This window comes from Leopardus geoffroyi, chromosome D3 (assembly GCF_018350155.1).
Source record: "Leopardus geoffroyi isolate Oge1 chromosome D3, O.geoffroyi_Oge1_pat1.0, whole genome shotgun sequence".
Lineage (NCBI taxonomy): Eukaryota > Metazoa > Chordata > Mammalia > Carnivora > Felidae > Leopardus > Leopardus geoffroyi.
The window spans coordinates 14,873,106-14,897,366 of record NC_059339.1 but is presented as its reverse complement, the minus strand read 5'-3'; the positions used below and the strand labels follow the sequence as shown (position 1 = coordinate 14,897,366).

The 24,261-nt window shown below is 40.0% G+C and overlaps 1 protein-coding gene across 3 annotated transcripts in view; it reads left to right on the top strand.

The window, feature by feature from the left end:
* The window catches only part of TAOK3 (TAO kinase 3), a 179,992-nt gene that overhangs the window by 141,222 nt on the left and 14,509 nt on the right, over positions 1-24,261 (top strand). For all 3 annotated transcript variants that reach the window (XM_045457410.1, XM_045457412.1, XM_045457411.1), the window contains exons 14-17: positions 4,961-5,095; positions 13,090-13,326; positions 15,047-15,175; positions 20,461-20,664. In XM_045457410.1, coding sequence (XP_045313366.1) covers positions 4,961-5,095; positions 13,090-13,326; positions 15,047-15,175; positions 20,461-20,664 — 705 coding nt within the window. The remainder of the gene's footprint in view (positions 1-4,960; positions 5,096-13,089; positions 13,327-15,046; positions 15,176-20,460; positions 20,665-24,261) is intronic.

Here is a 24,261-nt window from a genome sequence, read left to right as displayed (position 1 = left end):
ATGACTTCCTTAGAGTACAGAGTGGCAGGTTTTTACGAAATACAGATTCGAATTCTGTTAAATAATATAAGAGAAAATGTCATTTTCTCAGAATCTTCTCAGACCTGATTTCTTCTCAGACCTATATTCTTGAGCTCATTTATTCAGCAGACATTTCCTGAATGCCTACTAAGTGTCAAGCACTAAGGAGCTGCTAGGGAGACAGAGTTTTCAAACCACATTTGCTGTCTTCAGAAAGTTCACAGCCTCACACACAGACACACAAGTAAGTATGTGATAGTATGATAAAGATATACCCAAAATACAAGAGTCCAGAACAGTGGTCTCCAAGAGTTGATTTCAAGTTAACCTGGAAACTCTAAACAAGTGACTACACCATGAATCTTAATTTCAGAAGCATAAATAGATAACTTAGAGAAAAACTTTTCAATAAAAGTAGAGCCCTCCAGGGGCGCCTGGGTGGCGCAGTCGGTTAAGCGTCCGACTTCAGCCAGGTCACGATCTCGCGGTCCGTGAGTTCGAGCCCCGCGTCAGGCTCTGGGCTGATGGCTCAGAGCCTGGAGCCTGTTTCCGATTCTGTGTCTCCCTCTCTCTCTGCCCCTCCCCCGTTCATGCTCTGTCTCTCTCTGTCCCAAAAATAAATAAACGTTGAAAAAAAAAAAAATTTAAAAGTAGAGCCCTCTGTCCAGGGTATAATAGCAAAGTTTGTGCTTCATGCTTCATATACTTGACTATATTGTATAAAAGTTCAATTCTTTTTACTAATGATTTCGAACAAACGTTATGACAGCTTTTTTTTTTTAATCTGAAAAAGTTTTATTTATTTTTTTTACAGTGAAAGAACGTTATAAATTTACCTGGTTAACACAGATTTATTTAAAACTGGTCCTCACCCATATTGGTATTTCAAAGAGCAATTTTGTTTATTCCCAGATGATACTGTGTTAAAGATAAATTATAAACAAGGCCTATGATTTATTTGTCTTGGTAAAATAGAATATGATATTTGTTCTTTTTTTTTTTTTTTAAGATTTTATTTTTAAGTAGTCTCTTCCCTCAACATGGGGCTCAAATTTACAACCCCATGATCAAGAATCACATGCTCTAGGGACGCCTGGGTGGTGCAGTCGGTTAAGCGTCCGACTTCAGCCAGGTCACGATCTCGCGGTCCGTGAGTTCCAGCCCCGCGTCGGGCTCTGGGCTGATGGCTCGGAGCCTGGAGCCTGTTTCCGATTCTGTGTCTCCCTCTCTCGCTGCCCCTCCCCCATTCGTGCTCTGTCTCTCTCTGTCCCAAAAATAAATAAACGTTGAAAAAAAAAAGTAAAAAAAAAAAAAGAATCACATGCTCTACCGACTGAGCCAGCCAGGTGCTCTGACATTTGTTCTTAATCTTCTAAAAATCATTATTCAACATCAAAGATGTTGCCCCTCATGTTATTTGTAAATAATATACATCAGTGCCTAACTGCATTAATTAGCAAATTGTCCCTTTCCATTATTAATCTTAAAACGTGTTCAGTTCAGAAAGTTTGGGAGTCAGATACGGTGGTCATTTTCCAAGGGACTGCGATTTGCAGGGACAGTATAACCGACAGACAATACACCCAGTAAAGTTGATAGTTTAATTTATTTGTACTTGCTTCTCAGGTCACATTTCCCTCATTTCAAAATTGCTTCATTGTTTAAGTTGTCTTCAGAATTTTAAACTTGTTTTATGCAATGTAACTGAATATTTTAAAATTCATTTATTCATTCATTGGGACTCAGTCCGTGGAGCATGTAACTCTTGGTCTCAGGGTTGTGAGTTCGAGACCCATGTTGGGTATAGAGATAATGTAAAAATAAAATCTTAAAAAAAATGATTTAAATTCATTTTCTTATGCATTTGAAATGGATATCCACTAGTAGGCTAAAATTTTACCTCATTTCGTGGTCTCTTGCATAACATTTGAAGACTTTTAGTGTGGTGATATGTTATGAAGCTGCTGTGAAAAACTAAGAATACTTTTAAAAATGAAAAAAATTTTAAGCTGAAATAAAGAATTATACTGTTGACATTATTCACTATATTTGAAGTAGATTAAAATTTTAGACCTATTCTCAGACTAGCTTTAAAAATAGTATTATGTTTAAAATATACCTTAGTGGGTTATTGAATTGGCTACATTTTAACTAAAATCACTATGATTTCAAGTCTTAACTTTCCTGGTGTATCCAGTTTAAAAACTTAGAAAATATAATGTGAGGGGTGCCTGGGTGGCTCAGTCGGTTAGGCAGACGTTCCACCTCGGCTCAAGTCATGATCTCACAGTTTGTGAGTCCAAGCCCCGCGTTGGGCTTTGTGCAGACAGCTCAGAGCCTGGAGCCTGCTTTGGATTCTGTGTCTCCCTCTCTCTCTGCCCCTCTCCTCCTTGCACTCTGTCTCTCTCTCTCTCTCTCCCAAAAATAAATATTAAAAAAAAAATTTAAGAGGCGCCTGGGTGGCTCATTCGGTTAAGCATCCGACTTCAGCTCAAGTCATGATCTTGTGGTTCGTGGGTTCGAGCCCCACATCGGGCTCTGTGCTGACAGTTCAGAGCCTGGAGCCTGCTTCAGATTTTGTGTGTCTGTCTCTCTCTGCCCCTCCCCTGCTTGCGCGTGCACGCTCTCTCTCTCTCTCTCAAAAATAAACATTAAAAAAATTTTTTAATTAAAAAAAAGAAATATAATGTGACTTCTAATTTTCTAATAAGCAAGGTCCTAACCCACACGTGTTAATTTTTATCTGAGAGAAGATAGACTAATAGTAGTAAAATTATACACATTTGTGCGTGAATATGTTTCACTTTATTCTGTTCAGCAAACAGTGTAGATTCTGGTGTCGCTCTTTACCTTTGTAAATCAGGTTATTACAATTTGAAACTTAGCTGCTACATCTCAGTCAGTTTACTTAATGTTAGCTAATTAATAATCACCAAAACTTTGACTTCTTAAGCCCTCCTGTAAAACCACAGGACTCCACCTCATCTGTCTCATCTGCTTAGTGGCAGTTAGAAGCTCCTTGTTTTTCTGGGACTGTAATATTAGGATACACGTAACTTATTAATAAACAGTCAGCAATGTGAATGGCAGTAGATCTCAGTGCCTTCCTCTCTAGAACCTTAAACCTAATGCGTACATCCCAGTCTCACACCTGATCTCTCTTTGCCCTATAAAATAAGAGGTTAGATTTCCTGGGAAGTAATATAGAAAAATTTTAATTGGCCTTTCAAGGTTTTTTTCATATAAATTTCAAAAATATGGGTTGAGATATATTTTTAACCTATAGTACTATCTAATAGAACTTCTTGCAGTGATGGAAAGGAACTGTATCTGCACTGTTCAGTATGGTAGCCATAGTTAGTGGCTACCTTGAAATATAACTGGTGTGACCTGGGAACTGAACTTTACATATCTTATAGGACAGCACAATGGTAGCATATCCTTGAATTTGACGTATATGTCCCCAATGGCCTTACAGGTCCCTTCATTATTTAAAAACAAACTAGACCTCAATACAGTACATTGAAAAAAAAAAAAATCTCTAGATATAGATGTAATGGCAGATACCTTCCCAACATTCTGGAGCATTCTAAATTTATAAAAGGAAAAAGAAAATCAGCCCAATGGTAAATTTAATCTTGGCTCTTGGCTTTTACATAAAAACCTGGATATAAAATTTAATTTCCCTCAAGAATATATGTGTCTTGACTTTTCAAAATTTTAGACTATATAATAAAATTTCATGTTTTCTAAACCTCTTTGATTTTTGTTTTCTGTTGAAAGAGGAATTATTAAAAAAAAAAAATTCAAATAGTCACAGACAAAATGCAAAACCGACTTCTCACAAAAGAGAAGTGGATTCTCTTAAAACCCTAGGACAATAAGGGAATTAATTTCTCCTTCCCCTCCTGAACATGTGCTATTTAAAAATCCCCCATGGTTGTACATGTTTTTGAGCTATTATTATAGTATCTTTTTCCCTGAAGGGTTAGAGCTACTTACTGACTGACCACTCCATCTTTTATAGAGAAAAGCATCACCCTTTGAAAGCATTTTCCCCTTTAAAACTCATTTAAATTACATTTAAGAAACATCCATTATTACCCTTCCAGGGAATGTTATTTTTCACTGGGCGTTACACCAAGATTAATCATCTCTGCCTATCAAGAAGCACAGATTTGATTAAATCAGCCAAGGGCATTAAATCCCAGCCTCACTCACTCTGGTGACCATACCGAGACTGAGTTGAGGAAGAATTTGTGAAAGTATCATTTGGTTGAAATTGCATGCCTGTCTCTTTAAATCTAAAAAAAAATCCTTTCAGAAGCTGTAGAGAGAAGGTGCTAGAACTGTGTACGATCATGACTGGAAAGCAGGATCCCTCAGTGACTGCCGAATCTTCCCAGCACAAGATAGAGAGGCAGTTCAGCACAAGCCTACACTGGTTCTAGGCAGAACGATGATCCTACCGAACAGATCTCAAATAAAATTAAATTGAGAAAGCAGATCTTTCAAGGGAATGAGGCGGAGGCTCGCTTTTATGTTAAAAGCAACCAGCATCCTCCTTGCTAGACATGGACATGACATTTTTAAAGGAATTATTTGGTTACAGCGTTTTAAGCAAACCGTTCTAAGGAGTCTGTACATTGCATTGTTTTTTCTATTCTTTTTTTCTTTTGCATATATGTAATTCTGGAGGTAAAGAAAAAGCCTGCCAGGGATTCAGAAGGCATCCCACTAGCGATCAGCTGACATTCCTAACTGAAGGCTGCAATGTGTTGCTTATTCATTTTGTACCGTGGGAGCTGCGGGGACTAGCAGAGAGCTAAACTATGCATTTCAAACAGCAGTGCTTGTGCAGAAAGAGGGGTGAGAGAGAGGCAGCCGGCGAGGAAAGAGCACAGCTGGACTTTCTCCTTGTTTTTATCCATTTCTGCAGGATCATGTATTCATAAGGGATGAGGCGGGCCACGGCGATCCCAGGCCTGAGCCGCGGCCTACCCAGTCAGTTCAGAGCCAGGCCCTCCACTACCGGAACAGAGAGCGCTTTGCCACGATCAAATCAGCATCTTTGGTAAGCAAACACCCCTCTACCCACCTTCCCTTCCTTCCCCTCCTCCCCATCTGGCAGCCTCTCGCCCTCCCTGAGCCTCTCTCGGCTTCATGGATGGGAGGAAAGGAGTCAAGAATGTTTTCTCCCTCCTAATAATTTTATTCATTTTAGAAAAAATCTGTTGGCATGGCAACCTGATCTCAGATATTTTAGCATTGTCTACGGCATGGAAAAAAAAAAAAAAACCTGTGTGTGTGTGTGTGTGTGTGTGTGTGTGTGTATTTATATATGCTGTATATGCAAAATAAAAGGCCTTTGAGATGAAGTTGCTAACCTATCCAATTTTTTAAAAGCTATTTGTCTTTTCATTGAAATAATAACGCTAAAAAATTTTTTAAAGGTGTTTGATGTATGTGTATGCAGGGCACTATGCTTCTTTTTGTATAGATGCATGTGTGTCTGTAATGTATACACACACATCAAAAGATAAAACACAATATATTTTTTCAAATGTATCATTGCTGGTTAATGGATGTAATTGTAGAAAATAAGATACTAGCTTCCCAGGGCCGAGTTGCTGGTTCGTTCTGGTTCATTCATTTATTTATTGCAACAATGGTAGTGGCTGCACTTCCCCATTTAACCCCTGAAGAATTCCGTGGCACCAATAAAGCAAGAAGGGCTTTGTAGGAGAGGATAGGGGTGGTTGTGGAAGAAGGGATACTGTAGGATCCTTCAGCATTTTTACTATTGCAAATGTGATTGCTGGATGCCCTTGTAGTAGCAAAAGGGGTGTGTGCTGGAAGAGTTAGTTTTCATGCCTCCTCCCCTTGGCCCCCCACGCGTGCGCGTGCGCGCTCACATACTCACACACACACACACCGCTTCACCCTTGGCACTCGAAACTCTCTTTAATCTTTTGCTTCTGAATCTCACTTCACGGCCAAAAAATTACTGAAATATTCATTGTTTTGCCCAGATTGATGCTAGAGGTCACATGGGCAGAAAGAGTTAGTGTGTACTGCCTGGCTATTACATTTAGAACCTATGATGACATCATCCGAGGCCGACCCAGAAATTGTTTTTCTTGTCCTATTTTTTAAACCTGATTTCCACTTTTATCTCTCAAGTCTTTCAAAAGCTTCGATTATCTTTGGAATGGATAATGGATTATCATCTTAAAATAAATAAATAAATAAATATAAGGAAAATGGAAGTTAAAGCACCTACATATGGCTGTGCCTGCTGCTGTCTAAAAGCAAGCAATTTAATTGAGACTCCTTATCAGTAAGCCTGCCTTTAAGTTCCTTTGTGTAGAAGTTTCTTGTAATCTCCTTAATGGGCAATTTTTCATTTAAATGAATGTTATACTGTGTAATAGAGATCTAAAAATGTCCATTCTGTGTTTGCTAATGATTGCTAAGCACCTAAAAGACATGCTTTTGAGTCTACATAAAGCATCGTGAATTTATTAATAAATAGCGTCATGTTATGATACCTGACCAAAAAAATATGTTATTTATGTAATATTATTACTTACCACCGACTCTAGTGAGACTTGTATGTCTATCCAGACATGCTCATGTTGAAATAAGAGGAGAAATGGTGAACAGCCACTGAGACTCAGAGCACCAGAAGCAGGTTTTGAATATGAAACAAACATTATACCAAGTGGATTTCCCCCTGTCTGGGACAGATTCTCTCCTTTTGTCACCTGCCACACCCTCATTCTCACATCACATATTCATGACCTCTCCTACCTCCGAGTGTGATGTTACTACTGCCATGCCACAGTGATCTGAAGTTCACATTTGTGCCTATCAGCCATCGCAGTCGTCTTCTCTGCTTCCCTACTAGGCCACCTCAGGACTATGGGCAAAGTCCTCAGGAACCCCTCTGAATCCTATAGGCTTCCTAGTACCCAGACAGAGAACAGCTGAAATCAGTCTCTGATGGACTTTGGATTTGCTAAAAGGCTCCCTGCCCTGCCCCTATATTAAGTGAAAAACTGAGTAGCTGGTAGGCTGTTGGAGTAGCCGCAAGATAAGTTGTTGTATGCAGAAAGCCCTCTCCAAATGTAATGCTTTGGGAGTCATGGTGGGATTGATGGAAGTTTATTAGAGGTCAGTGGTATTTGCATCCAATGGTTTTTAAAGAAGAAAAATGAATGATTAGAAGGGGAAAGTGATATGAAAGTGGTTACACAGTTCCATGTCTCATTTTGGACAATCTAATTATTGGTATGGATATTTCAATGTATCTTACCAAGTACTACAGTTCTACGACCTATGTTGTTTTAAAGGTTAATTCCAATAGTCCAATAGGAATATATAAGTCAGGACACTGGAATATCAAAAAGAAGTATCCAAATTTTAAGAGTAGATCATGAACCCTACTGCTTTTCATGGATCTCAGCTCAAAGGAAAAAGACTAAAGTTACTTAAATGACATAAAGGTAGGAGCAAGATGCTGAGAAAATCAAAGTCCAGTATAACGAACAATCAAGTCATTGTTGAAACCTCCCTTCACTTCCCATGATTGGTAGCAATACTATGTTGATTGATTGATTTTGGTTTAACTCTTTACAGTCTTCTAAATAGAAGTGCTGGCAAGTCACAGAGTGATTCAAAAGTGAACAGCAAAAAGAAAAAGGAATTTAGAAATTATTTTTTCAATTAATACATAAATAAACAGATAATGAGTTTATATTTCAGACAGACTTGCAAACTGACAAAAAATTTTATATTTATTAAATTTGTTTTATCAGCCTACCTCTTCTACCTAAACCTAAAAGAGGCCTACACCTGTGGTTTTTGCCCTTGGCATTTTTTTGTACATTGTGCTTTTGAATGGGGTTATTGACCAGTGTGTGCAGTCCATGGGCCACAGGCTTTTACTGCTAGATGTTTGTACCATTTGGGCCCCTTAACACTGAGATTTTTGTGTTCTTATGCACCGCTGCACAATTACGTTTGTAACAAAGGAAAAGCAAGGACTGTGAACCTAGACAGCAGAAGAAACCCTGAGGAAACTTTAGAATCAGGTATATTTGTATTATAATCATTGAAGGGCAGAGATGATTGACCTTATTTTGAAAAACTAGGAAAAAGAAGGGCATATCATGGAACCTTTTTTATTTCATCCTTTCTTTTTCTTCTCCTGTAAGAAAGTTCATATTGGACTGATTCATTATCTGGAGAAAGGAGTTGTTTGTATAGTTCTTCAGAATTTCTCATCTGATTTATTGGGCCTTTGAAATGTGCCTTCCTTAAGTTTTTGTTACTGGTGATTGGAGATCCTAATATTTTAATTGGATTAGTAACCCATGAGAGTGTTTTCAGCTGTTGTTACAGCTGATGTCATTTCTTAAAATTTCATAATGTCCTGGGTCATATGGTAGTTCCTTCCCATAGTCGATGTTAATATAAAGAGCACCAAGCCCATATCTATCAAACAATTCAGATTTTGATCTTCTGAAGGAATTCTCACTGGAATGAGTGGTCTTACTACACAGGTAAATGTATGTTAGAATACACATTTGGGCCGGGGGCCGGGGTGCCTGGCTAGCTCAGTTGGTAGAGGATGTGACTCTTGATCTTGGAGTCGTGAGATCAAGCCCCATGTTGGGCGTAGAGCCTACTTTAAAAAAAAAAAAAAAAGAAGAAGAAGAATACACATTAGGGACAGGGGCACAAAACTCTTAGTTTCTAATCTCTAGGAAAGCGTGTAGACAGAAATGATTATTGTTCTATCCATGCAAACAAATATGGATTCTTTTACTTCAGTTTTACCAGATTTAATAGAAAAGCTCTTATAAAAATGGAGTTTTCATTTTGATTTTAAAAACGCAACCTAATTTTCAGCTAATTATAGAATTGGATACCTGAATGAGTTTGATAGACGAGCATAAAAATATTAGCGCCTCTGCAGTAAATGCTGTTTCACCTTTCATCAGCCCCACTGTTCTGTTTCTAAATGCTTGAAGATGTGTCCTCTTCCTGGATAGTATAAGTGTACCAGAGGATGCTTATCAGAATGTTGTGTAGCTCCTCTTTCCTTTCTCTCGGCTTCTTAATCTCACTAAGATCATTACTGATACCATTTTTCACTTATGCTGCCCAGTCTATATGCCCAACTCCCATGACCAAACTCTCTGAATAAACATGTTGAATGAATGAATGAACAAGTGAATGAGTGAAGTCTCTTCTAGTTCTGCTATCACAGGAGAATTTGGATTTGCAGGTGTACATTTCAAAGTTCTTCATGCCAGTGTTTATGTATAAGGCAGAATTGCCTATTATCCATCATCAATTTTGGTATGAACTTAAAACGTTTTTTCCCTAGGTATTCTAAACAGGGGGTGTCAAATTTCTAATGTCAAAATGTGACCCGTTGTATTATTTTTTAAGAATTTGCTATAAATTTCATTTATTCTAAGAGCTGAGGTGACCAGTTTTTATCATAAATATCATATGTATTATTTTGATTGCATAAGTTGGCTTTGATCTCTTAAGAGGGTAACATTACCAGCCACCGTGCTTCTCTTTTATGTTCAGTAAGTTGTTTATTAGCCCTCTAGTGCAGTGTTCTGAACTTGGTAGGCAGATAGCACACTTTGGATGAAGTAGTGTGTTTTAGGTCCAAATTTTTGCTGGAATTAAATAAGGTAGATGGAATGACTGTAGAAATTTTCCGGAAAAAGTGCAGTCTAACTTTATGGCTCTTAACTTTTATATATTACTCCAGGTACGTGAAATGGTTAATAATTCAGTTTCATATATTATACATACTTATTTTGTAAGCCACAATTGGATAAAACCAGTACAGTTTTATTGTTAGACTTCCCCTTTCTCTTGGATCTACTTGTTCTGATCTATGTCCGCATCACTGGAAATGCTTGGTGGAGGGAAACAGAGACATACCGCTCAGACCCTGGCAGGACAAGAAAGAGAATCAGCATATATCAGACATCTGTGTGTCAGACACCTTGCTGGGCACAAGTGTTATCCCACTAGTGATCTCATCATAGCAGTGGCTCCTCTTGGGAGACTTCAAGATGTTAAGTAATTTGGCCAAGGTCAGTTATATAGTAAGGGAGAGAATGAGATTTGTGTCCAAGGACCCTACTGGGCATGGCAAGATGCTACTGCCCACTATTAGTCAATCACAGTTTTGAAACTAGCATTATAAAAACTACTACAGTCACTACATTCCTATAACTTTCTTTCATTTTCAGACTTATTCAGCTTGTAACTTAGACTTACCACTCTCTCCAGCTTTGACTTTTGGGGGTGTTGATTCCTTCCATTACTTAATAACAGAAAGTTCATTCTTTTCTGCCTTGATGAGGTAGATTTCCTCAGGCAATTCAAGAACCATAGGATCTCAGTTCAAATCCTAGGCTTTATAAAAATTAAAGAGGCAAGTTGCATGTGAAAGGACATTGTAAACTGTATAGCATGATAAAATTTAAAATTATGAGGGATTTTTTGTTCTGATCAAATAGTATATTCGTAAGACACCCAGTATAAACTTAAAACATGCAGGTGTACATAACTGTAGATAAAAATATTTTTGTGTATCACATTAGACTTCATACATAAAACATCTGGCCATACTTTTATTTAAATTTGTCTACTTTGCTTCAGTATGGAATTCTAAAACTCAGTATCTCTCTATGTGCCTAAGAAGGCAGTCACGTCGAAACGTAGAAAGTTTTGTTGCAACAAATGGAAGGCGATGTTAGGATTTTAAGAAGGTGATTATCCAAATTTCAGGAAGCACTTAGAAGCAATGTGTTTCTCCAGAACCTCAGTGATGTAAATGATAGCATGTTGAGCTTTGTAATTTGTCTTTGCCACATACTTGTGTGATCTGGTGTGCAGTGTGGCCACCCTTTTCACAGGCAGTCACTCACCAGTTAGGATAGAAAATGTTCCCGACACAACTCATTTCCGTTTTATCTTTAGGTGCCTGGTTTAGGGAAACACCCATCCTGAGACTATTTGACCACAAACTAGTCAGACCTCCTGCTGGCAAGTTTTAAATGTGTCATGATAGCTTTAGGGTGTGCCATGCCTCAGCTTTGGGAATCTGATTAAAGAAGGAATACTAACGCGAAAAAATAAGTTTAGGGATAATACATATCTCAAATGCAAATTACCCTAGAACAGACACTTTACTGCCATAGTTGTATGAAAAACAAGTAAATTCAGAAAGGACTAAATGGGATCCTTTCTGTTGATTGGAATTGTTGTTTCCTGATAGTTGAACTTCAGAAAGGCACAAACACGAGGAAGTGAAATATACACATATATTCCAAGTGACTTCTTTCTTTCCTTTTATCATGAAATAGTCCATTAAAAAGAAACATGATATTGTGATGACAAAATAAATTTCCTTTAGAGTGTTAGGTGCCCCTTTGGTGATGCTGTCCTTTTTTTTTTTTTTTTTTTGGTCTTGAAATATCTTCTGCTCTTACGTTCTTCATACTTTAAAGAGGGTTGTCCTTTAGAAAAGAGAAATGAATATGAAACCTAGTGTTAGTTTCAGCTGGAAAGGTTTCAAAGTTCGGCTAATGTTTAATGGTATACTTTGATAATACTATCCAGTTACAGAACAGCACTCTCTTGATAGTAAGGACTCAGTCTGGTATGCAGGGACACCTTCTGAAAGGAGCAAAGAAACAAACTGTTCTTTGTACAAAATGCACTTTGACCTATAAACTGAAAATAGTAAAGAGAATTAATAGCACAAAAATTTCTAGTAAAACTTGTTTAAGGGTTAGGTTGGGGAGAATTGGCTTATAGTAGATAGGAGTGACTAAATTACCAGTGAAAAACAAAGCTGAAGTTATAATTTTGTAATTAATTTTTTTCCCTAAAACAGGGAAGATGAGAATGAAGTGAGCAGAGAATCTAACAGGAAAATAAAGAGGGGTGACATATTGAAGGAAGGAGTGGAAAATCAGAAAAGGTTTAATAGAAAGAAATAAGAGATGCCCAAACTTATATTTGCAATCTTGAGTTTCTTGAATATTCACTTGAGTGAAGGAAAAATTACTAAGAAAAGTAGCCACCTAAAAATTATAGAAATGCTTTCTCTTCTTTAGGAGAGCAAGTAAATAAATATATTGTAATTTGCTAACATCTCTTCTGGGGGAAGGGGAGGTGGAAGACAGAGGATTTAAAAGAAGAGAGTGTTCTCTCTCTCTCTCTCTCTCTCTCTCTCTCTCTTCCTCTTCCTCTCTTTCGCTCCCTCTCTCTCCTTTCACCTTCCATGTCTCCCTCATTCATATTAAGAATCAGGAATAAATCTTGTTCAACTTTAGGAATATACTCAAAATTCCTATTAGAGACATGATCTTTAAAAACAAGCAGTCGGATATAATGCAGTGGTTCTCAACCAGAGGGATTTTGCCCCCCAAGGGACATTTGTCAATGTCTACAGACATTTTTGATTGTCTTGACTTGGGAGGTGTGCTGGCATCTAGTGGGTAGGCCAGAGATGCTGTTAAATATCTTACAATGCAAGGATAGCCCTTCAAAGAATCATCCAGCTCATTGTCAATAGTGTTGAGGTTGAGGAATCCTGGTGTAGTAGAAATAGCATAACTCTGGAACCTGACAGACCTGGGTCTGAATCCCAGCTCTGTGCCTTACTAGCTATATGACCTTGAGGGTACATATCATGATATATCAAAAATATGTAAATATAGTTCAGCTGAACGAATAAACGAACTCCCTCAAGTCTCAATTTCTTCATCTACAAATTGGGGGTGGTAACACCTACCTCATTAATGAGTAAAATGAGTGTGTGAATGAGATGGTTTTCAGGATTAGGGATCAAGAATATAAAGAGCATACAAAATAGCACCTGGTACAGGTGAGCATTCAGCCAATAGGTAAGTTGATGGTGGCAGTGATAGAATTATGCCAGAGGGCTCCTCTACTTTGCCTGAAAGTTTGTGTTCCATGAATCTGGTTACCTGAGTTCTGTTCCCCGACCCAAATCAGGTTACACGACAGATCCATGAGCATGAGCAGGAGAACGAGTTGCGGGAACAGATGTCAGGTTATAAGCGGATGCGGCGCCAGCACCAGAAGCAGCTGATCGCCCTGGAGAACAAGCTGAAGGCTGAGATGGACGAGCACCGCCTCAAGCTACAGAAGGAGGTGGAGACGCATGCCAACAACTCGTCCATCGAGCTGGAGAAGCTGGCCAAGAAGCAAGTGGCTATCATAGAGAAGGAGGTCAGTGTGCACGCTCGTGCCTTGTGCTGTAACCGGGCCAAGCCTGCTCCAGTGGCATCACGCGAGCAGGAGGCAGGAGAGGTGTGCTTTTTGGTGTTGGAGGGACAATGTTGCTTTGTGGTGATAGTTAAGAGGAGTTAGGTTTTGTGGGGCTACTTAAAATCGTCAATAAAAGTTAGAACAGTTACTGCAGGTATATGTTACGTTCTTGTCTATGCAAATGCATTCTGGGAGTCAATCCCTTGAGGGGGTCTGGGTACAAATAAAAAGAAACAAGGGACTTCTGTCCTACAGAAACTTGCAGAGTTAAGACCTGCCACTGTGCCTGCCACATCCACAGTCCTCTTCAAAAGAAAACTGCCCTACAAATAGTCCCTTTTAGTGGTGACAGTCCCTGGCTTCACTGGACTAGGAACGGGCACCTGACCAATGGCAGCGAGTAATTAACCTGGCTATTGCTTACATCTTCTAGGAAACATCTCTCTTCCCCATCCAGGTCCTAAACCAATTTTTAAAACAGAGGAGAGAGTAAGGCAGAGAATCAAAATATGACTTTGATTACTGCTAAGTGTTAAATGGGAGAAGTGATTTATGTCTGAAGGGAAATGCATTAATAATACTGGACAAAACTAAACAGACTCACCTATCTAGGCACTGGAAGCACTAAACCAGTCACCTTCCATGCCACCCCCTGTAAGCCTTACACAGTGTGGGAAAGCAGGGGTGAACATGTGCTCTCTGGGAATGGAGTGACTGGGGACAGAGTGCCAGGGGTGTCTCAGTAATTAAGCTCTTCTCCACATGGAAGGGAACATCAGAACTGCAGAAGCAGCTTTCCCACAACAGCCATCAAGCTGTGAGGCAGCCTGGCCTGAAAAACCTCTGCCCAAACAGGGATGATATTGGTTAAATAAACCAGTCAGACTCTTTCTTAGGGATTTGGTTTGGTAAAGATGTAGAGAGAGTTGTTAATAATGGGAAAACTGTTGATAATGGAAGCTAAAGGTGAAAAGATACATAAAAAGAACCATGAAGCATAATCCCTTCTCTGTCTCCTAAGTACCTCATCTTATGTATGTGCTGATATAATGGTCCCCTGACACACAGATTTGGTAACTTTCAGGAGCCAACGTGTTTTGGGTTATCTTTTATTTGGTCTGTGTTCTATCCATTTGGGAGCCCTCAAAATGTCCCAGTGTCTGACTGTTGTGGATTGTAGCAGGTACCTAAGAAAACAAAGTATTATTAGCTTTGCCTATTGTACTAGAGATGACTCTACCCAGAAATCCAATAGTTGAAATAATTAATCAATTAGAGTTAGGTTCTTGGAAGAAAACTGGCCATAGTTACTTACCCATTTTTATAATTTAACCTGTGAGCTACCTACAATACAAAAAGAAAAAAAAAAAAACAACTTTTATTATAATCCTTAGTTCACTTTTCATCCCATGTATTTTGTGTGTGTTCAATAAAACATGTCTATGGCTTACCTTCATATTTTTCCCATAGTTGGGAATGTTTTTCAATGGTAAACATTTCAATTTTTTTTAAGATACAAGAGAATCAGAGCAGGCATTTCCTTATTTTGTTTTTTATTCTTTGATCAAAAAACATTACATTATTCAGCGCTTATGGACTCTTTTCATGCATTGGAGAATATAGACAACTGAATTCTGTGTGAAGAACAATTTATCCTAGATTGTATATATCATTTTATCAGGCAAAGGTAGCTGCAGCAGATGAAAAGAAGTTCCAGCAACAGATCTTGGCCCAGCAGAAGAAAGATTTGACAACTTTCTTGGAAAGTCAGAAGAAACAGTATAAGATTTGTAAGGAAAAAATAAAAGAGGTAAGAGTACCAATAATTGTCATCACCAATTTGCCATTAGAGTGCTTTGAATTTAAGGGCCTCCTGGCTGGCTCAGTCGGTGGAATATGTGATTCTTGATCTCTGGGTTATAAATTCACACCCCATGTTGGGTGTAGAGATTACTTAAAAATAAAATATTTAAAAAAAAAAAAAAGAATGGTTGGAACTTAAAATTGATTAACCTTACATTGTGATCAACAGTCTAAATCATTGAGTCTTTTTTTCAATAATTTTTTTAGTGTTTATTTATTTTTGAGAGAGAGACAAAGCGTGAGTGGGGGAGGGGCAGAGAGAGAGGGAGACACAGGATCCGAAGCAGGTTCCAGGCTGTGAGCTGTCAGCACAGAGCCTGATGTGGGGCTCGAGCCCACGAACTGTGAGATCATGACCTGACCCAAAGTCGGACCTTTAACCGACTGAGCCACCCAGGAGCCCCTGATTCTCAAACTTTTATCTCCTAAAGGGATTATTAAAATGGATTGCTAACTCACCCCTAGATTTTCTGATTCAGTAGGTCTGGGTGGAATTTGAGACGTGCATTTCTAACAAATTCCCAAGTGATGCTGATGCTGCTAGTCCAGGCATCAGATTTTTTTTTATGTTTGTTTATTTATTTTTGAGAGAGAGAGCGCGCGCGCGCACAAGTGGGGGAGGGGCAGAGAGAGAGAGAGAGACAGAATCGAAAGCAGGCTCCAGGCTCTGAGCTGTCAGCACAGAGCCTGACATGGGGCTCTAACCCACAAACCTTGAGACCATGACCTGAATCGAAGACGAAGTCAGATGCTTAACTGACTGAACCAACCAGGCTCCCCCAGGCATCAGATTTTAAGAATCATTGATCTAACTCTAAACCATTCTTGCCGACTTCCAGTTTATTCTTCAGCCACTTCAGCCAGAGTGATCTTTTCAAACCATAAGTCTCATCATACAACCTCATGATTGTAACAGTCCGTTGGCTTCCCGTTGCTCTTAGGATAGATCAAAACACTAGAAATCCCGAAGTGATCGGCTGCTAGCCTCCCCTCCAGTGTCGTCTCACACCGCTGTTCCCCCACCTGTTTTCTCTACCCCTGACTCTTCACTGCCCCTGCCACTATGGTCACCTTTTGGTTCTTCAGATGTATCAAGTTCCACTTTTCTCCAAGATCTTTGGAGAAGACTGTTTCTTCTACCAGGATGTTCTCTCCACCCCCACCCTTGACCCCCAGTCTTTCCCTCCGCTGTTAATTCTTAATCCCCTCCTTGTAAGACTTAGGATTGTTTATTAATACCTTAACTTAAACATCATTTCCCCAGGGAAGCGTTTCCTGACTGCCTCAACCGAGACAGGTGCCTCTGATTTCATAACACTAGTTTTCAGTTATCCTTTTTTTTTTTTTTTTGCCCATGATTGTATCCCTGCACCTGGTACATGTGAAGCTCTGATAAATGAAGGATTGATTCCTGAAAGTTTGGTTGTGGACCATTAGTGGACATGGAGAGTCCTCCTGGGGAACTGCATTGTGACCTGAAAGCTCACATTTCTTCAGTTCTCCCACCAGTGCTTATGGGTGAATTGCCTACAATTCCCTAGACTTTCCTTCTCATAAGACTTAGGATTTCTGATTTGTAGACTACTGGTGTATTAAGGTTTAATAAAGTTCAGTATGGGACATTCTTTCAGTTTGTAAAATAATTTATTTGAGCTCATAGTCTCCATTAACAATATGGGACTTAGCAAGGCTCCTCTCCAATTCTTTTTTAATTAGGAAGTGAAAGCAAGTGGGTGGGGGTGAGCCTCAGGATCTTTAGTCCTGCCCAGATGAGCCACTGGTGATTGTTGGGACTGACAGAATTTTGTATTTAATCCCCACTGCCTAACTGGGAAAAATCTCTGACACTATAAGGTCTAGAAAACCAGACTGGGGGTGCCTGGGTGGCTCAGTCAGTTAAGCGTCCAACTTCAGCTCAGGTCATGATCTTCCGGTTCATGGGTTTGAGCCCCGCATCAGGCTCTGTACTAACAGCATGGAGCCTGGAACCTGCTTCAGATTCTATGTGTGTGTCTCTCTCTGCCCTTACCCTGCTCATGGTCTGTCTGTCTCTCTCTCTCTCTCAACAATAAACATTAAAAAATTTAAAAAAAAAGAAAAAGAAAAAGAAAAGAAAACCAGGCTGTAGGGAGAAATAGCCTAACTAAGAAGGTTCATATTCTGTCTATTTCCTCTGAGTTATTGCTTGAGTCTAATTATTACATCTTGATGGAAAGATGTTACTGGATCACAGGATAACATTGACTTTTCCCTAAGAAATTTAAAATGTTCTCATTTGCAGTTACATTCTGATGTCTAACACTATGCGTTTACTCACTTTCTGCGGCCACACTTTGTGACTGCAGCCACCATTTTGAACTTTTATAACACTAAGGTATTTGGAGATTGCATGAACTCAGCCTGTAGAAGATTCTCCCACAGAACAGCATTTGAGAATCCTCACTCAGTCCTCAGGCATAGGCTATTTTTGGTATTCAGATTTATGAGTGCAGGAAACCACAGGCCTAAACTTATAAGTCTTTCAACATGCTCATGAAGAAAAACAAGCCTAAACTCAGTTTGAGATAGCCTCAATAAGCCTTTCTGTGCAAGACTAATCCCCCTTATGAAGTAAAGCTTAGTTCTATGTAAGGTGGCACGTATATTTAGATATTGATATATTAAAGGTATTGCCCTCGGAGTGACAGAACAATCTCCATTATCCTCACTGTTTGATAGATGACAGGGGTGTGAGCGATACAGGATGACAGATGGTCCAGAAATAATTTATTCTTTTTTTTTTTGATAAACAATAACATTTTATAATAACAGTTTCCAGTATTTGTAAAATAGAAATTTGTAAACTTTTTATGTTGAGACAATTATAGATTCACATGCAGTTGCAAGAAACAATGCAGAGAGATCCAGTATACCGATTACCCAGTTTCCCCCACTGTAATATCTTGCTCAAGTGTAATGCAATATCACAAACAAGACATTGACATTGATAGTCAAGACACAGAACATTTCTATCACCACAGGGATCCCTCATGTTGTATGTTAAAGCCACCCTCACTTCCCTACAGAAAGAATTTATTCTTGATTTTAGAGTGAGGTTTGCTTGTTTTTGTTTTTTGTTTTTTTGTTTTGTTTTTGTTTTTGAGAGAGAGAGAGAGTGCTCGAGTGAGCAAAAAAGCAAGCCCAAGTGAGGGAGGGGCAGAGGGAGAGGGAGAGAATTCCAAGCTGGCTCCACACTCAGCACACAGACTGACACAGGACTCAATCCCACAGTTGTGACATGATGACCTGAGCCAAACTCAAGAGTCATACACCCAACCGACTGAGCCACGCAAGTGCCCCGGGAGTGCGTTTTCACGGTCACAATTGGATTTGGGTGTGCAATGTAGTGGTTAATGCCAAACCTAGTAGTGAAGTCATGGCATCAGGAGACGAGTCACCCAGCCTCACTGATGTGATCCCAGTTTACTCCATGCTCCATGCAGCCTGCTGTCTTGTTGACTCTGCTATTTCACTCAAGACTTCACTAGAACAGGAAAGTTGAAAATTGATTTACAAGGACTTCTTGTTTAAGGGCAAGCATACTGTAAATAGTGTTGATGTCCATATCACAAAACATCAGGTAAAATAGATATTAGCATTTGAAGGAGATTTGCACTGAGCAGTCAGCCAAATCTTATAGATCAAGCTGTCAGTATGAACAATATGAACAAAAAAGAGTGCACTGTGCTTTCTCTAAAAATGGTCTTCTTGCTTCCTCCATAGAGTAAAGTAACATCTTAAGGGTTCCAATTCCCCGCTTTCTTCTCTTTACCCTTATGGTCCAGAGTAGTTACGAATTTTGTCCTTTTGGAAATGGTTCATTTACCCACTCATACCAAGTAAAGGATACTTTTTCCCTGGGGCACCTGGGAGGCTCAGTCGGTTAAGCATCTGACTTTGGCTCAGATCATGATCTCACAGTTCGTGGGTTCAAGCCCTGCATTGGGCTCTGTGCTGACAGTGCAGAGCCTGCTTGGGATTCTCTCTCTCTCTTTCTCTTTGCTCCTCCCCCGTGCATGTGTGCATTTGCTCTCTTTCTCTCAAAATAAACAAACAAACAAACTTAACAAAAAAAGGAGTGCTTTCTGAAATTCACACTGGAGACATTTGCAGAGTTACCTCCTGTCTGTGAAATCTGTCTGCTTCTCCCAGCCTTGTCTTCTTTACTCTTGCTCCACATGGCAGCAGGTTATCTTTTCGAGATGCATCTCATCCTGTGACTCCCACATGTATAAAATCCTTTTCTCCTGTGCTACAGATCAGTGTCCTTAACTTGGCCTATGAGGCCTCTGAGGGTCCTGCTTCATCTCATGTCACACTGCACCCACCACCCCGGGCCTTCTCTCCGCTCCTCAGTTGCACCATGTTTCAAATAACCCACCTGATTTAGCACATGCCGTTTCCTCTGCCCAGAGTTTTCTCCCTTCTCCTCTTTCATTGGTTAGCTCCTACAAGTTTTTCGAATTTCAGTTTAGTTGTTACCGAGATCCAATATATTCTTTAAAAAAAAAATCTTTTAATGTGTGTTCATTTTTTGAGAGACAGAGATGGAGACAGAGTGCAAGCAGAGAGAGAGGGAGACACAGAATCCCAAGCAGGCTCCAGGCTCCGAGCTGTCAGCACAGAGCCCGACGCGGGGCTCGAACTCACAGACCGTGAGATCGTGATCTGAACCGAAGTCTGGCGCTTAGCCGACTGAGCCACGCAGGCGCCCCTCAAATAGGTTCTTTTAAATAAACATCCTGGTAGAACCAAGTCCTCCACCTGCACGGCAGCTGTGGCAGTAATTTTCGGTTCATTTCTCTGGTTCTTTGATTAATTACTGATTCCACATTGTGGCGCCCCACGATGGTGGTTATCGTGTTCTTTTGCTCACCGTTGCATCCTTGCGCCTTGCACAGTGCCTGTCACATGATGAGAACTCAGTAAGTGTACGTTGATTGAATGAGGGAGCCGGTTATTTCCGAGGCTGAGAAGCCAGAGACCTGGGAAGTAGCAGGCCTCCCTGGCACTTAAATAATCAGTAAACACAAGTTGGGAGAGAAGGATTGGAGCAGCAAGTATTCCTGTCCTTGTTCTCAGTTGCTCTCCCAGCAATTTCATCTACCATATTGTAAGAAACTATCAGTTCCTTTGCTCGATGAGACCAGCAAGTTTTTTGTTTTGTTTTGTTTTGTTCCTCTTTTTGTGAAGGAGATGAATGAGGACCATAGCACACCCAAGAAAGAAAAGCAAGAGCGGATATCCAAGCATAAAGAGAACTTGCAGCACACACAGGCTGAAGAGGAAGCCCACCTTCTCACCCAGCAGAGACTGTACTACGACAAAAACTGTCGTTTCTTCAAGCGGAAAATAATGATCAAGCGGCACGAGGTGGAGCAGCAGAACATTCGGGAGGTATTTATTACATTCATAACCGCCATCCCTGACTTACGAGACAGTAAGCTTTGTGAGGATCATCCCTGTCTGTTTGTCCGGCCTTATATCCTTCACGTTTATAGTTTTGTTTTGTTTTGTTTTGTTTTGTTTTTAATGTTTACTTATTTTTGAGAGACAGAAAAACAGAGTGCAAGCTGGGGAGGGGCGGAGAGAGAGAGGGAGACACGGAACCCGAAGCAGGTTCCAGGCTCCGAGTTGTCAGCACAAAGCCTGACGTGGGGCTCGAACCCACAAACTGCGAGATCATGACCTGAGCCGAAGTCGGACGCTCAACCGACTGAGCCACCCAGGCATCCCATGTTTATAGTCTTTATTGCCGTGCCTGACCCAAAGCAGGTATGCAAAAGTAGTCAGGGAATGAATTCACCACTGAGTAGAAGAAGAAAGCCCATTTACAGAACGAGGAATCAACATTTTCCAAATAAATGTCACAGTTTTATCGAACACCTATTATAAGCTGTAGTATGCGGTGGAGAATCAAAAGAAGTAAAATAGAGAATTTCTGCTTTCAGCCTGCATGTCAAACAGTTGTGTTTTTGTGGCTCCACATGAAACACAAAGTGACGGTATGATGCTCTACAGTTAAGTCATTCAGGCATCCGGTGCCACCTTAGTGCCAGGCGTTGTGCTGGTGATGCCAGGACTGCGGAGTTGTTGTGTATACATCCCGCCTTCCAGCAGCCTAAGTCCGAGGAGAAACAGACATGTAACAGGCTGGTTCCAACGTAACAGGTCAGGTACAACAGTGGACCTATAAATGAAGTGTCCTGGGAATATAGTCATGAAAGGGCTGAGAGGGCTCAGGGCCTGATGAGAAGCTGAGTGTTTGGGGTGTACGAAGTGGAATGTCAGAACAAGGGGAGTCAGAAGCAGAATGCAGAGTGCCTTCCTTGTTAAGACATGTTATTTCCATTTTAGCCTGAAGGCAGTTGCATCACCATCCTAGGTGTTTCAGCAGGGGAGTGAAGAGAGTTTTCTTTGAAAGACCTAGTGCACCAGTGTGAGGCTAGGCTACAGCAGGAAGAAGCCAAGTACAGTGAGGTCAGCCAGGGCGTTCCTTCTCTAGGTCCACCTGGAAGAGGCAGTGGGGGGAGAGTGGATCTGAGTGACATTTCTGAAGCAGAACTGACAGTAATTCCAACCAAACGGCATAAGAATTTCAGGAGAGAGAGGGGTCAAAAATGGCTTCAAAGTTTCTAATTTGGGAAACTGGATGAATAAGACATTATTCACTGAGATGAGCACAGAATGTGACTCAGTCGCAGATACAAAGTTCAGTAAGAAATCGTTGTGACCTGGAGTAATCAGGGAAACCCTCACAAATGAGCTAGCATGGTAAAAAGATCAAAGTCTGCGAAAAACCCAGTGCTCGTCTGTGCGAGGGAAAGAAGCACCAAAGGCACGTTTACGGAATGAGCATCGGTACATTCTGAGCTCCTGGGGGGGCAGCATTCAACTGGGAGGGAAAAAGGATGGTGCAAACTAAAATTTATCAAATACATGCAATGAGCCAGGCCCAAGCCCTTTGTCTGTGTTGTCTTGTCTCATTGGAAGAGAAACAAACCGCTGCACATTTCTGAGCCAGGCAGTGAGTGATATGCTAATACTGTGCATTAGAGAGATTAGCCCAGTTTGGTTGGTGGCAGTTCACAGATTGATTCTAGCACGCATTCTCAGTGGGGGGTGGTACTGCCCCCGGGGGAGTAAGCATAGGCTCTTGTGGGAGAGGGGTCTCAGATATTACAATGGCCACAGTACATAAAGGGATATACAGTGTATCAGGTAGTATTCATTCACCTTTTAGGGGAGGGGAAAATCTAGAAAGCTCCTGGTGATGAAAACATAAAAATGATGATAATGGAAAAAGAAAAAAAAAAAAAAAGAAGAAGAAGAAGAAGGTTGCGAAACATTGGGTTAGGGGGAAGAAACTAGAAGCAAAGTGATCAGGTGGTAGGAAATAGGGTATAGACAAAGATGGTGGTGGCACCTGTCAAACAGGCAGATTTGAAACGTATTTTGAATATAAAATAAGCAGGATTTGGCATACTGTAGGGTATGAGAGGAAAGATGAGGGTAGAATCAAAGTTATTTCTAGGGTTCAAGGCTTAGTTACATGTAAATTTGGTCAGAGACAGAGAAGCCTAGAGAGAGGTGTCAGTAAGAAACTGATTAATTCCATATTAGACATGTTGCCATATTTGTTAGAAGGCAAAAAAGCCCAAATGAAAAAGCCCAGTAGCCATTTGGAAATAAGATGTTTGGGATTCTTTTCATCTGGCAGTTATTTCCATTCTGATGGCACATATTTGGAAGAAGTGTAAAGCCAAGGGAACAATCAGTGCCAATAAAAGCTGTAGAAGACAATTATTCCTCAAAAGTTATAGAAACTATTATTTGTGACTTCACTAGAACCAGGTTCTAATCAACTGAGTGAAGAATAACTCTTATCAGGGTACTTTTTTAAGAGTCTAAGTTTTCATGTACAAAAGTAATGCAAGAACATTAAAACAAAAGACAAACACAGAAAAATACATAGTTGAGTAGTGAAAGTTCTTGATAATCCCACGCCGCCCAGTCTCTACCCTGACTACCATTAATTTGGCATCTGTATTTCCAGATTTCTTTTTCCTTGTATGTATGTACTCATACATTCAGCTTATATAAAACTTTAACTTTACACAAATAAGGTTACATTAGTATCAGTGGGTTTATTTGATTTGCAAGCCATAGAAACAAATTCTGGCTGCATGAGCGTGGAAAGGAATTTGTTGGAAGGATATGCGGTAGATAACAGCGATGAAGAACCAAGCTGGAAAAGATGAAGAATCAAGCTGGAAAGGCAATTTCTGTGACCTAGAGGGCAAGAGCCTAATGGACATTCCTCAGAGCACTGCCATTTGGTTGTATTTCCCCCCACCATATTTAATCTTTGTATCATTTCAGCTTCAGATTCAAATTCCTAGGAGGGCTACTCTCTGATTACAGATAGGGTGGAGGAGTTTCTCAAGCAAAAAGAGGAGCCTGTTAACAAGAGAAGGGAAATGGATACTGAACTTACAAAAATGTCTAGTATACTGTTTTGTAACTCTTCTCTTTCTTTTTCTCATTTACTCTCTAGGACATACAGCCCTATGTGGTTCTTTTTAACCATTAATCATAAACTTGGGGGGTATGGCTATAAAATTATTTATTTAATGACATACTTCTCAGTGGATATTTTGTTGACGTTTTATAATATTACTAACAGTGCCACAGGGAGCCTCTTTGTACACAGATCTTTTTACATGTATGCAAATATTTTGTAGGATATATCCTCAGAAGTGGAGTCACAGTGTATATGTGTAAATTTTTAATAGATATTGCCAAACTGCCCTCTATGGGTTTTACTCCCACCAAAAAGAGCACTTGTCTTTCTATTTCTTTGCCAAAACTGAGTATGAGCAATCCTTTTAGTTAACGGAAACGTTTAAAAGGACCACCATAGACTGAGTTGAGCCTCTTCCTCTATCATTACAGATGCTCGCTATTTTCCAACCAGTTATGAAACCAAGAACT